The sequence below is a fragment of the Populus euphratica genome, unplaced genomic scaffold, assembly GCF_000495115.2.
Source record: "Populus euphratica unplaced genomic scaffold, PopEup_1.0 scaffold932.1, whole genome shotgun sequence".
Classification (NCBI taxonomy): domain Eukaryota; kingdom Viridiplantae; phylum Streptophyta; class Magnoliopsida; order Malpighiales; family Salicaceae; genus Populus; species Populus euphratica.
The window spans coordinates 71,597-86,166 of NW_011500795.1; the positions used below are offsets into that span (position 1 = coordinate 71,597).

The 14,570-nt window shown below is 32.7% G+C and overlaps 2 protein-coding genes across 6 annotated transcripts; one reads left to right on the forward strand and one right to left on the reverse strand.

Moving 5' to 3' along the window:
- Nucleotides 1-1,235: 1,235 nt before the first annotated feature.
- Nucleotides 1,236-6,927, reverse strand: LOC105116395 (splicing factor 3A subunit 3-like). Its single transcript, XM_011013738.1, has 12 exons — nt 6,614-6,927; nt 6,409-6,522; nt 6,195-6,299; nt 5,532-5,674; nt 5,304-5,400; nt 4,889-5,053; nt 4,174-4,245; nt 3,187-3,345; nt 2,914-2,991; nt 2,362-2,490; nt 1,857-2,003; nt 1,236-1,637 (listed from the first exon to the last, which is right to left on the reverse strand). Exons 1-12 carry the CDS (start codon nt 6,785-6,787, stop codon nt 1,491-1,493), a joined length of 1,530 nt encoding a protein of 509 aa, XP_011012040.1. The 5' UTR covers nt 6,788-6,927; the 3' UTR covers nt 1,236-1,490.
- A 970-nt stretch (nt 6,928-7,897) lies between these two features.
- Nucleotides 7,898-13,090, forward strand: LOC105116396 (vesicle transport protein SFT2B-like). 5 transcript variants are annotated; one of them, XM_011013740.1, is made up of 7 exons: nt 7,898-8,133; nt 8,349-8,402; nt 10,086-10,159; nt 10,459-10,523; nt 10,664-10,776; nt 11,889-11,947; nt 12,859-13,090. In XM_011013740.1, the coding sequence occupies exons 1-7, from the start codon at nt 8,032-8,034 to the stop codon at nt 12,884-12,886; spliced, it is 495 nt and encodes a 164-aa protein (XP_011012042.1). In that variant the 5' UTR covers nt 7,898-8,031; the 3' UTR covers nt 12,887-13,090. The 5 variants fall into 5 exon arrangements, with proteins under 5 accessions (XP_011012042.1, XP_011012041.1, XP_011012044.1 ...); XM_011013739.1 differs by lacking the exon at nt 12,859-13,090 and adding an exon at nt 12,313-12,603; XM_011013744.1 differs by lacking the exon at nt 12,859-13,090 and adding an exon at nt 12,313-12,603 and having other exon boundaries at nt 8,050-8,133; nt 8,332-8,402.
- The last annotated feature ends 1,480 nt before the right edge of the window (nt 13,091-14,570 follow it).

Consider the following 14,570-nt stretch of genomic DNA (forward strand, 5'->3'; position numbering starts at 1 on the left):
GGGATGATTTATAGATTTTTTTTTTCTACAATTTCACCCTCTAATTTTTTTTATTAGATTTGATCTCTATTTTTTTATTGTTATTTTTACGCCTTTACATGTTTTGTAGACTAATTTTTATTTTATTTTATCATTTAATATTAAATTGGTTGGGAATTAATGAGCTTTTTTATTGAGCTTGAATCTAACATTTCAAAGGTTATGGTTTTATAAAATTAACCCAAGATTCGTTCAAGTTTTCTTGGTTTTTTATATTATTAAATTAAAATTATTTTTTTGGTTCATGAATTAACTAAACTTATTAAACTCAATAACTCAAATCTCAAATTTTTTTTTCTTCTTTAGAAATCCTAGTGTTGTCTCAACTTTGTTTTTCCTACAATGTTTCATCCGCCATCATAGAATCATTTTTTTTTGTTTTTTAAATTATATTTTTTTCTTGTAACCTTCCATATTTGTTTCATTATAACTAAGATTTTTAATTTGTTTCAATATAAATTTTATGGTTTTATAATAATCTCTCACCTCAATTTGCAAATTTCACTTGTTAACTATTATTAGCTTAGATCAATCTAATATGCCTCTATTTTAATATTTTTTTTGAAAAAAATATTTTCCAACATACACCATTTAAATATTTTAAAAATATTGTCTATCAGAAATAAGTTTTGACTTCCTAATGTTTTAACATTATTTTTTTAGGTTAGAAAGAATAATAATCTAACCCACAAATTATTTTTTTAGATTAGAAAAAAAATAACCTAACCCACACTAAAGCTAGTGACATCTAAAATTGATCCTCACAATATTATCCATGCCTTACTAGATTCCAGGATCATTAAGCTTAGGTATCTTTGTTACTTTGCCGCACAACTCAAGTTGCAAGTATCAAAGAAAGTTGCATGTATTAAAGAATAAAAATATTTTAAAAAATCACTTTTTATAAATTTTTTTTATTTTAAATTAATATTTTTATATTTTTTATATCTGTTTGATATACCGATATCAAAAATAATTTTTAAATAACAAATACTTCAAAAAATAATTACAACTCCACTACCAAATAATATCAAAGCAACTTCAGAACTTTTTATCGCAAGCCGATCATATGCCAGTAATTACAGGATAAGAAAATTTAAATACCTTAATCCCAACCAGCTGATTTGCCACTTCAGGCAATAAATTATATTCGCGCCCATGCATAAACACAAATCTATGACATCCAAAGAGATCTATGAGCAATGAAACTGTAACTCAATTATACAAAGTGAGGCAAATCAATTTGAAATTCATCTTTACGATTTCATTTAGTCCGGTTTGACAAGTAAAATTTATGGACTACATGCTAGCAGATGAATACATCCATTTTACAAAGCCATGCCAAAGTTGTTACAATGTTTGAGAACTGCAAATGATTTTCCCAGCACTGGGTTGGGTAGGTCACTCTCACCGTTCAAAATTAAGATGCTTCTCTGGCAATATATTGCACTTCAAATCAGTCCCTGGCGCTGGAGATCAGTGTATGTCTTTCTATTGTAAATGTTACCCTCCTTATCCTCGTATTCTTCCTCGAGATCTGGGCGCCACTTGTTCACTCCTTGCCGCTCTTGTATCCTCTTCCATAATTCTTGTGCTTCCTGAAAAAAAACAAAAAGAAAAAGAAAATTTAAGTCTTAGACAAAAAGAGCCCAGTGAATAAATGAAAGCGGGAGTTAGATTTGAAACTAACATGCAAAATCAGCACTAAGAATTTCACGCTAAAAAAAGATTTAGGAGTTTGATTTGAATGGGCAAAATAAAAGGCATTTAACAAAGAATGGTTCAGATTTCAGAAAAATGTCTGAGAATGGACGCACCTTAATTGATGTGATCTCATTGAAGTTCTTGGTGTTTGGGATGCCAAGGCAACGCATTCCATGCTGATGACGCCATTCCTTGAAATGCCGCTCAAATGCTCTACGACCCCAGTAACTATAGTTCCCACATATCTCGCACTTAAATTCCTGACATGCAGAAAAATAATTGAGATCCTCTAACCAAAGAAACTATTGAATACTATAACTACACCATAAAAAGAACCTCCACTAAACAACTAATATAACTAGAGAATTATTAGATGCATTATAATGATGGATAATACATTACTTATTGCACTTGAAAATGAAAACTTCCTCACAATCAATCAAATACACCTGGGAAAATGAAAACAATATACAGCAGAGAAAACTACTCCCTAATGTAGAGAGAAAAAACTTTATTACCAAATAGCCGAAAGAAACAGAATACGCATGGAAGAAACCAGTTATGAGATATGCTACTTAAACAACAACAACGGGCTTCTACAATTAATAAGAAACGTACCTGACCAAGACCATGAAGTTTATACAGCCAGTAAGGTATAGGCTTCCCATCCCAACCCATTGGCAACTTGAGAGGATTGTAAATCTGTTGCTCATCATCATCACTTTCAGTGTCAGCCTGTGTCTCTTCCTGCATCAGTTTCAAAATCACATTATCAATTATTGCCAGCAAGCCGAAACACTCAAGTCTAATTTCTTGGACAATAACAATCAGACGTCCAATTTATGCAGACAGTAAGAAAAAGTTCATGCAAATGGTCTTGCTGCTTTGTATTACAAATTGTTCTTTATATGCAGCTATATCATGCATAGTTGGCAATAATGCATTAGCATACCCTGCCCACTACAAGAGAAAAAAAATATTCTGCTTATACTGGATTGCAATAGGGTTTGATCATCTAATATCATCATGGTGCAAATGGCTTGCTACAATTTTGCCCGGGTACCAAAAGCACATAGAATGTTAATATGAAATGCTATGTTAAAAGTTGTCATTCACACTACTTTATATGCTAAAGCACTTTAGAAATTGTGGCGACTTATGACAACTTACCTCCTCACGTTCTGCTTCCATTTCATCATATGTCAAAGCCTGCTTCTTCACAACATTTTCTTTTGTTCGTACAATTGTCTGCACAAGGTCACAGAAAAATCAATTACCAAAAACCACAAAAAAGAATTATTTAAGGCACGTATGCAGTCAATATTCAAATGCAGACTATTAAAACATACAAAAAATCTGGTAGGTAAGCAAAAAATTAAATCTTAATTTGATACTGGTCAAGAGAATGGAGGAGAAACAGGGTACATTTGCACCACAGCTAACCTCATCTAGCAAGTCGCACAATTTATTAATTTTGGCCTCCATCAGGGCAATTTCTTTTGAATTGTCAACTTCTTTTGAGGTTGCAGCACCCCCATTCGGTTCTGATCCACGTGATCCTTTCACAAAATGTTTCTTGTCCAACTTTTCAAGAGGTGTGTCCTGCACAGAATAAACAAATAAATACATAAAACACAAAATGCCAAAACAAACCAAATAAGAAACATTTTTTTTAAAAAAAAAAATAAGTCATGTAGAGAAGTAATCTAATCCAGCCTAAGGAAATAAGGCATCCTCTGATTGAAGAATAGTTCCATAGGGAGGATTCTACTTCATAAATAAAATAACACAGCATAGCTTGAAGTTAGATGTAATTAGAGAGGCTCTTACCATATGAACAAACAAACAAACATGCGTGCATGTATGTGAGATGAACCAAATAAGATACATTTTTGTTTAAAAAAAACAAGTCATGTTGAGAAGTAATCTAATCTAGCTTAAGGAAACAAAGCATCCTCCAATTGAAGAATAGTTCCATAGGGAGGATTCTACTCCATAAATAAAATGCCACAACGTAGCTTGAAGTTAGATGTGATTAGAGAGGCTCTTAACATAAGAACAAACAAACAAACACGTGTGTGTCTTTGCATGTTCAAGCTTCAAGCACTGCTTTTAGGGGAGTTTCCTTGGCTAATATTCAGCATGAGTGGGCTGCTCTTTTATAAATATCTGTTTCCTCTCTTCTTTGGGAGGAAGTCTTATTGTCCATCACACTTGGTAATTCTTAAATTTTTAATGCAATCTTCTCTTACCCAAAATTATAAATTCATGTTCACCACTGAACTGACCAAGTATGAAATGGAAAAAAAATTCCCTCCTGACAAAAAGATTAATTTTTAACTAAGAAATTAGAGAAAAAGAGAACATCCATTGGATCTCTTTTGTTCCTCAACTTATAAGGCTTGTATATAGTAAAAGAACTAGTCCAACCTTTGTGAGGAAAAGCCTTTCTGCACGCTGCTGTAAAGTACCACCACTCTTTAGCCCCAATGCAGCCAATGCCTGACAGAAAACATGTAGCAAGCAAATTAAAAATATATGCAGTTGGAAAGGACAACTAAAACCAACAAAATAGAATTCTGCAAAAAAAAACTGTTACAGCACATGGAATGAACTTGGAAACATTGATGAAGCAACTGAACAATAACAATTGCCCAAGTCGTGGCATACTTTTCTATTACAAACTTCTGTGACTCCACAGCAACCCACTGGATATTATTAATATTTTCCAGTGTTGATCAAACTGTCCGATACCAGAGTATTTCTCGTTAAACTACCAAAGCAATCAATGACATGAAATGTGACTCCACAGCACTGCATTTGATATTATTAATAATTTCCAGTGTCAATCACACTGTCTGATATCAGAGTATTTCATGTTAAATTGTCAAAGCAATCAACATTGAAGAAATGTGGATTAATAACAGCATCCCATCTAGCACTTTAAACTCAACACTATAAGGATAATGGTAACATGTCACTATCAGCTGTCACTTGGTAATATAGAAGTACATCTTTGTTTATTGAAATTAACATAAACTACTGTAAATAAGCAAGAGAATGCTCTATGATTTTAGATTTCCATTTAAGCAAAAAGCGTTTGATGGAAAAACTATGCAGCCAGAAAAAAAATTATATGGCTTACCTCCTTTAATTTTTCAGGGCCCACTTCTTTCAGCTCCTCAACGGTGCTGTAAAAATCAAGATCAATAACAGTATGATCAGCTGACAAATGCCCATTTTCTCGACTGGTCTTTTCCCATCCTTGAACTGCGTCATTTTCCCATTGCTCTTCAAATTCAGTAGTAACCTACAACAATAACAATCCTATAATGTCAAATGAAGTACATAATTGGCTATAACCAAGCATGGTCAAAATTCTTTGTTCTATATACAAAAAAAAAATGAGAAAATTGTAGCAGCACTTGGCATTTAGAAGCAAAAATTACTGTTTGACACTAGTGTTAGCATTAGGTGAATCAAGCAGGCAAGTGTCCTACAGCATCATAAACAATGAGCAAAAGAATTAAAAAAGAAAGAAAGAATCATTTAAAATAAACCTTTGAAAAAATCCTATCAAGATCTTGCAAGGGCTCTGTCCGCTGGAAAAAATAAACTAAATATTCAAGTAGATTCTCCATGTATTCCCTGTATTGCCTGAAGAAAATTGAAACAAAAACAGAATTTAAAATTTGGATAAAAAAATCACAGTGAGATGCAGATGCTGGAAAATATAACACCTAAAAATGTATCAAAAAATCAGGGGGGCGCAGAGAGAGAGAGTCTACCTTGAAAACTTCAATTTGCGGGGTACAATATTTGGTTGGGAGAAAATGTCAAGGTAAGTAGAGTATTCAATAGGCTTCTCGAATTTTAAATTATTGTACTGGTTATACAATTCATGCATGTCTAGGTATTTCCCGAATGCTTCCTGTAATATAAATCCAGCTATAGTGTTAGTTATTGCAGGGAAAATTCATACAACATAATTAGGATAAGTCTCTGGTAGAAAAAAGGCAAACAATTGTTTTCCAACTAATAAATTATAAGTTACCTAGCATGAACACTTTGAATCTTGGCATATGAAACTATGTCCTAAAGTATCAAACTGAAAAGACTACTCACTCCAATCTCACAGTAGATGAACTTGAAAATGCCAACAGAATCTCAAGATTTTGTAACGCATTACTTAATTTACTGCCCCCATTATCCTATATACATTATATGACACTAACATCTAATGGTGTCAGTTCATTTATTGAGCAAAAAAGTAGTAGATGAAAATAACCCAGACCAGTTTCTTCAAATTCTATAAACCACCTCAACCCTAATTTCCAGTTGCCTACCATAAACTCTTCGAACATTCACAATGTCAAACTACAGCCCAAAAATACCAACAGGTTGAACTAAGCTAAAACAGCCATTAAGTGGCACAAATTAAAGAGACTAACCTCGCCTGTAAACTCAATTACTGGCTCTTCTTTAAGCATTGCCTCATAATCCTCATTGGCATCAACAACCCGAGCTGCTGGATGCCTTCTATGATACTCTCGAATCTTCACACAAAAAAAGAATTACAACCAATTAATACAGCACAAGTTGCATAACAACCAGCAATCATCATATAAATTGCTTAATTAAAATCAATTAAAAACATTAACTTACCTCTTTTAATCTATCATAAAAAGCACTAAACACATTAGTCCCCATCGCGGTTTGTCCTCCAAGCGCCGCAATCTCATCTCTCCTCGCATTATCTTTATCTTCGTATATCTCAACCTAAAAAATTAAAAAAAAATTAAAAATAAAAACCAGAAACTAAAAATTATAATTATTGTTAAAGTAAATTAATGAGAGAGAGAGGAATTACCAGTTTCTCAGTAGTGGTAATGATATTGTCAATCATGTTACGGACACGGTGGCTTTGAAAAAGACGGTCCTTGTTATTTGCTGGTTCGTTCTGGAGATCTTTAACGATGAGTCGTTCGAGTCTCTCTACTTCCTCGTGAGAGGCGCGAGTCATCTCTAATAGAGTCGACGACATCTTCGCCGCGGTCTCTGCCTCCGGCTCCGGTGAAACTTGCAGTGGATTTAAGTGTGGTTTTGTTTAGGGTTCTCACTTCTCAGTTGACAGAAGTCGCAGAAGCGAGAGGTTCAGCGAGGTTCGATTTTTATCTTTATTGTCCAAAGAGAAATGTTCGAAACATTATAACGGTGTCGTTTCTGGTTTTAGTTTACTTTTAATTACAGCGCTTGCCCTGATTTTTGCTATAATTACACGAAGTAACTTATTATTTTTCAAATGATGTAATTTTTTTTTTAATATTAAAAACATAATTAGTTTATAGTAAAATCCTTATTTCATGATAAGGGTCATGGACCTATCTTTCACCTTGAACGGATAAAAATGGTTAAATTTGCGCAAGGGATGCAAAAATTAAAAAAAAAATAATTTATAAATATTGAATACATTTTTTATGTATATATCTGATAGAAAATTTGTTATAATCAATGTGTTAAAAATTATAAATATAATATTATGACTTGTAAATATAAATGTAGAAAACCTTAAAAATTTTCAAAGCGTGGCCCATACTAAAAGAATCTAGGACTTGCTTCTCAAAATAATAACATTACTGATAATTTTCATCCCATATACTAAAGAAGATGGTAGATTAATAAATCTTTATAGCAGATTATTCTTTGAAAAAAAATACATTTATTGATATTTTTAAATTATTTTTTGAGTTTTTCTCATCTAAAATCACAGTTATTCAATTATATTTAGCATTTTTAATTTGATATTTTTAAATATGTTTATATAATATCATATTTAAATCTTACCATCAGAAATATAAATGAAATGGTAAAATAAATAAAATTAATCATAAATAAAAAATTTCAAATCAAAGATATTAGGATAATCTTTTTTAGAAAAAAAAAAACTATAACGTTACAATTAAACTTTCGATGTTAATTGTAACTTGTATTTATGTGGTCAAGGTATTAATATTCAGGTTTTCAGGGGGGCTTGTATAATTTATTCAAACTCAGAGCATCTTAACTCCAAATGTCCAAATTAAAGGGACTAGAACGACTCATCGCCTTTCATTGAGGGCTGTTTAAGCTGCTTAGCCAGCTTAATGCGAACTTTCTCCTGCCTTCTCTCTTCAGGGATTTAAAAAAAAAAAAAAAAAATTTGTCTTCAGGAGATTTTAGAATGTTGTTAGAAAGAATAAAAAAGAGCAAAAGCATTGAAAAAGCTTAAATTTTTACCACAAAATACCCATGTGGAAGCTAAATCAGTTCTTATCATGTGATGATGAGGAGAGAGAAGAGAGTTTCTTGGAAGAAGAATCAGATGGCCTTTGTTCACTTTCTCCTACGCAGGTTTGTTTTTCCAATTCCACCTCAAATCTTGCATCTTTCTTGATTATAAAGTTTTCATATATTTTTTTTTTTCTAAAGCCTTTTGGCTATCTGGGTTTGTACGCAGGTTTGTTTTTCTAATTCCACCTCAAATCTTGTATCTTTCTTGATTATAAAGTTTTCATAATTTTTTATTTTCTAAAGCCTTTTGGCTATCTGGGTTTTTGTTTGTGTAGAGAATGTATGCATTTGCTGCCTCTTTGGTCGCTGGTTTGGCTCTTATGTTTCTGGTATGTCGGTTTGAAGTTTATCTTTTTGTTTGTTGTTGGATTGTACTGAAGCATAAAATGTGTTCTTTATGCGATGTTAGAGATTGAAATTTAATGTGTTTTTGGAAGTGGTAATATGTAATAAATTTAGCTTTTGAAGAGAAAAAATTTGAAGTAATTAATGGTAGAAATATTCTTGTCTCAAATATTGCAAGGAGCTTATAGATTTTCTTCCTGTGTTTATATCCGTGTCTAAGGTTTCGAATTTCTTTCTTTTACTGAATGTCTACAAAAGTGGAATTGCTTCTGAGGAGTTCATTAAATGTTCAACTTTTGCAGTTCAGTCTGTTGGGTTTTGTAATTCATGCTCTACTAATTTGATGTTGTCAGCTCAATTTGTTTAGACTATTCAAATGGTTTTCAAACTTTTATAGGGTAATTCTTTGGCCAATTTATAGAGGCGTATTATCTAATACAACTATACAAGGATTACTGTCATATTGTAGTATGTCATTTATTAGACTACTTTCCATAATACAACAGTCCCATAGCAAGCTTAGTATTAAACTTTCATTTTCCCTATCAGGGCATCTAAGAGGGGCAAGTTGTCTGCATCTGCAGATCACATTGCTTTTCACATGCTTCCACTACATTTACTGCATTTTGTTAACAGGATGCCACAAGCACCATTTATATAACTCATGTATCAAATCATCACTCCCGTGGGATGATGTTAGTATACCTTTGGTTGGTGGTTGATATGTTGTTAGCTTGGGCATATAAACACTGAGGAGCAGTCCTCTAGACTTGCCTCAAGAAGAATATGGGAATTCCTGTCATGTTGGAGATGTTGGACAATCATCATTTCTGGACTGTCTATAACAGCCTGGAGCCTATAAGCATGGACCATATATAGATCCCCCTCGCCAACAATTTCCATTTCTTTTCTTTTCTTTTCTTTCAAAGCTTCTCTCAATGTTGCCCTTTTTCTCTAATAATGCATTCTATCATCCATGGAAAAGATTCTTGGTAAGCTATCATCAAATTAGATCATTGGGCCAAACTATCACAAGAAGATCGCATTTCAAAATCAGCATCATAGTTTAGAATGCATCTTAGAGGTTAAAAATGATATGTATTTGTACTTTATTAGTGATGAAATTATTTAGTTTCAGGCTGCGAAGAAATGGGAAGTAAATGAATAGGATATGTATCTGGAGAAAATTTTGTCAGGTTCTTCTGCTTGGCTTAGATTGTTAGCATGCCTAATTGCAAAAGAGGTGTTGTCTTACCAATATCTGTAAATTTTTAACTCCTAAGTTAACCTTCTTCCTTTTCTTTGAGCATAGAAACTCTATGCATCTTTCATACATTGAAGTTCCATTATTACCACTTGATTGGTGTTCTCGTTCGTTTCCTGCTTAAGTAGACATTCAAGTCCCATTATTACTACTAGATAGTATTTCCCTTCTGTTTCCTGCTTAAGTAGGTGAGTTTAGATTAGTTGAGGGAAAGTGTGGGATGATAGAACATTGAGAATCTGAGCATGTTGAAGGAGTATACTGATTTTGAGTCATAATCCTGTTAGACAACATACTCGCTTTTGTGATCATTTATTGTGACATTTTGAAAGCTGTATTTCAATGGAAGCATGTGGGCATCTTAAAATTGCTGATATCTTTACAAAATCTGTTTGTGTTGCAGTCCTTGATTGTGTTCGCCAAGCCCATTAAATTTGCATTATTGTTCACCTTTGGCAATATGTTGGCAGTTGGAAGGTAGATTGACATTCTTACTCAATTTAGATTGCATTTTAATCTTTTATTTTTAATCTCTCTATTTGCTGGTTTGTTCAGGCACAAGTTTATATCCAGTCCCCTTGCCACCCTGATTTGTAATATTTCTTTCATACGTGTAAAAACAAAAACACCACTTCTTATTCATCATAGCAAAGGAAGGGCTTCTTTTTTTATTGTTGTTATTGTTGCCTGGCATAACTTCATTTAAATTCTTTCTTAATATAAACACTTTGAATAATCTGGCAAAAACTAGTTAATTTTATCACTTTTGATCTGAGGCTTTTTGGCACTCCATGTTGGACTTTGCCAGCCTACTCAGTCGTGTGTTATTGTGTATTTGGAAGTGAGTTTACATAAGTTAGAGAGCTTTATTGATTCCACACAGATAGTATCCCTGAGATCATCTGTAATTCAGATCAACTGAATTGTTGCCCTTCTTGAGGTCATTTGCATTCTGAATTTATTTTGTGTATGGCAGCACAGCCTTCCTTATTGGAACTGAGCGACAACTAGGCATGATGTTTGACCCTGCCCGAATTTATGCAACAGCTATATACATCGGATGCGTTGTTCTGGCTCTCATTTGTGCACTCTTGGTATTTCAACAGTTTCAATTCATTTTTCAAATATAATAGTAGTGCCCCTCAATGATAGAGAAAACTTGGGAAATTAAAGTGCAATCATGATTGTTTTTATGACCTATAGGGTTAGTATCCTTGGTTTGTTCAAATTTTCAATCCCAAACATGAGTATTCTGGATCATGCCCATTTCTTTTCACTTTCTTGCAATTAAAATGAGAAGTTCTGTTATCCTTAGTTTATGTACTGCAGCATACAAGATAATGTGCATCTAACCATTTTCACCTCAAGTTATTAAAAGAATTCCTTTTGTTAACGATTAAGGTTCTTCTTCAGTGCTACCTCAAAGAAAATTGCACTTCTCCTAATTCTCTGGTACTCTGTCATATTTTCTCCATTTTCACCCTTCGTTTCCTTAGTTGTCATTGCATTCTTTTTTATCTACCACAGAAGAATTTACATCATGTTGGCATTTTGATTCTGAGTTATGGATTCAAATTTAAATAATGTAGAATTTAGGTATAAATTTCTACCGTTGTATCTATTTACATTGTTAATTGACCAGAAAGCTTTCTGCTTCATTGACAGACTAAATGAAGCTGAGGATTCCTTTTACCTGTGTCTCTGAAAAATTGAGATTCCTTGGAATTTTAACCAAGTGGTTAAACTTGAAACCATTTTCGACTCTGTTCATGCCTCCTGATGGGCTTCTATTCCCTATGCTTTTATCCTTGTGCTGTCTCTCAGAAGACCTTCTCTCACTCTCTCACAAATTCACCAAAATTTCAGAAGAGGTCAAATCATGAAAAGCTTCTAGTTTGAACAGAGCGGTAGACTAAAATGGCCCTGCCATCTCACATCCTGGCCATTGTGAACTTTTTTTGGGCTAAAGCTTCCCCTCCTTTTAGTAGAGAAAAAAAAAGTGTTCAAGATCAATTTGGAGAACAAGACATCTCCAAAGGGGAATAATTAACAAATTTTAAAATATTAGAGAACTGCAATTGTGTTGAATATCTGACAATAAAACACACCTAAGTCTCCTTTCTCAAATATATATAATAAAATAAAATAAAAACTTTCAAATTGTAGCAGTTTTAAATCATTTCTGCACTTTCTTTTCATGTTGCAGATCCATAGCAAGATTTTAACAGTGTTTGCCATCATATTCGAGATTTGTGCCCTTATCTGGTAAGTTTGTCTTTCACTTTTGCCCATTTCACCAGTTTTATGGGAAGGGATAAGGACACAAGATTAGAATTGTACAATGAAGTCTTGCAATATTGTACATAGTACACAATAGTGTTCAGACTATTTGGGATAGAAATTATACAGCACACTCTTTTTCGTTTTTCAGAGACTACAATACATGGTTCCAGCCATGTACTGTTTCATCTCTAAAGACCACAAAATATGATTTTCAGCCTTTTTTCTTATGTATCAGGCAACATCTCTAGTCTCTACAATAGCTTCTCTGAGTTTAACAATAGGAAGTTCTTTTGGCATTTTAAATGCTTTGTTCGCAATACTTATTTGCCCAGTTTGAGCTGTTTCAGGTACAGCTTGAGCTATATTCCTTTTGCTCGGAGAATGGTGTCTAATTTGATGATCCGATTATGCGACACTGAGTTATAGCTAGTGCAAAGTCATGGAGAGTGATAAACTGAGAGATTCTAGAAGCCTTGGCTGACGGCAGTTTTCTTGTTTTTTCATGAGTTGGTTCTCAAGGATTTTTTTCACTTGATCTCAGAGTTTGGCAATTCTGATTGTTGAATTGGCAGCGTAACACAAGCTGTAGGTTTTTCAACTTACACACACACACAAAGACCAACTGTTTCCTTGATCATTTCAACTTGAACACAAAGATCAACTGTTTCCTTGATCATTTCAACTTGAAATCATTTGCTCCTAGTGATCCATTTCATTTAGAATAAGCTTTTGTCTTCCTCCTTTTTTTGTTTATTAAATCTTATAGGAGATAGACAAGAGAACTAAGAAAATTATATACGAAAGAGTAAGACTGAAAAGGAGCCCATATTTTTGCAGAATGCATTGATTAGACGAGGACCATTCTAACTTTTGTTTTTTGGTCCTCCATGCAGTGATGCAGATAAGGGATTCAAGAGTTGAGTTCACAGAGAATATGAGCGTTTTTTAGTCAAAACAGGAAATGCTTTAACAACTGAAATGGGCCAAAATTATGGAAAGCCCTACTCCATTTAGGCATGGCAAACAACGTTCCAGTTGAACACTAAACCCTAGCGTAAGGTATCATACTTTCCTCGAAGAGGTATAAATATGAAATATGGACAAGGAATCTCGTATGTCTCAAAGATGGGAAAGACAAAAGGTGTCTTATCAGGTTGCTAGCTCATAAGAGATTAAAAACGATAGAGACATTTTTCCACATTCACGTTTTAGCCTTAACTGATTGACTAATGATAGATACCTACCGAATGATCTGCATTGGCAAACCTTAATGATTGATACCAACCGCTGGATAGACTGTCTTCAAATCTTATTGTACCAAAGACAAAACATCTGTCTTTGTCTGCATTTATAAGGACCACGACAGTATTCCTACCACAGCCTGCATGCAAATTAAAGTCGCTGACATGCAAATGAAACTCCTAGCAAATTACGATAATTTCTTCTTCTAACATGCAAACAAAAAATTATAAAATGTAGGTGCACGAGAAACTAAAACTAATCAAATATTTCATGCTCAATTCAATGTAATTATAAAAGTTCACAACTTTATGTGAGATTAAATGCAGTTTGATTCTAGAAAATATTGCTAAAAACATCAAAATCATATAAACGTTCATGTATCATGCCAAAAAAAAAAAACTAAAAAAGCCTTCTTTCACAAGATTTTTTTTCTAGTGAGAACAAAATGAACTATAATTAATTATAAGGTTAGTTTCGATTATAGGTAATTATTAAAGCAAATGATAATACAACTATTTAAAGTGAATCCCATGTTCACAATCTATACAGACATGAAGAAAAGTAATAGGAAATTAGGGGTGGTGGAAAAAATTTATGACATGGTGGTGGAAAATAGTAATTTAAAAATCAAGGTACCATCCATTCTATAAAATATTAATAAGTATTGAATAAACTATATTTATGTTTCTATTTCTCCTTCATGCTCTTTGTATTGAAACCGTTTAACAATTTACACTAAAGATTCATTGTTATTGGTTTTAATAGTACAGAATATATTCATATATATATTCTGTACTATTAAAACCAATAACAACAATGAATCTTTTTTATCAATTAGATACTAATGTATATTGGGTTATAAATGTAATCTCTAATTCCCTTGTCACTCTTTTTTATAATATGGGAGGTATCTATTTAAACATAATAAATTTCATAACTTTGATATGTGATGTAACACCTTTTCATCATATAGTTCAATTTAAATTTTAAATCACTTTTTTTTATTACATATAGATCAAGAGAGAGTAGTTTCTAGCATCTATCAACTGCTTAATTTTAATAAGTTTTTTCAAAATTAGATTTTTTTTATTGTTAGTTATGTTGTTAGATAAGATTACGTAATACTCATAAACGAGTTGACCAAGACAACTTGGAATATCATCATTCATTCTCATAAGCAATATTTTTTTTGTAGTAATTGATTTATAAAAATGCATAAAACTCTCCATTAAGATCCTTTACAATCTTTTTAGAATTTATTTGAATCAACTTATTTCATCAATCTCAATTTAATTGGAGTAAATTTCGTATATTTTCTTCTTCTTTTATTTTAGTGGACTTTGTATCATATTTTCTATTAGCC

Excerpts from the sequence above, each read along its gene's own strand:
- LOC105116396 (XM_011013739.1), top strand. The coding sequence starts at position 8,032 with ATGTGGAAGCTAAATCAGTTCTTATCATGTGATGATGAGGAGAGAGAA. Across the intron at positions 10,160-10,458 it reads AATATGTTGGCAGTTGGAAG|GCTTTTTGGCACTCCATGTT; the intron begins GTAGATTGACAT and ends TTTTGATCTGAG. Across the intron at positions 11,948-12,312 it reads GAGATTTGTGCCCTTATCTG|GTACAGCTTGAGCTATATTC; the intron begins GTAAGTTTGTCT and ends GAGCTGTTTCAG.
- LOC105116395 (XM_011013738.1), bottom strand. The coding sequence starts at position 6,787 with ATGTCGTCGACTCTATTAGAGATGACTCGCGCCTCTCACGAGGAAGTA. Across the intron at positions 5,675-6,194 it reads TAATTGAGTTTACAGGCGAG|GAAGCATTCGGGAAATACCT; the intron begins GTTAGTCTCTTT and ends TTTATATTACAG. Across the intron at positions 1,638-1,856 it reads ATGAGATCACATCAATTAAG|GAAGCACAAGAATTATGGAA; the intron begins GTGCGTCCATTC and ends GTTTTTTTTCAG.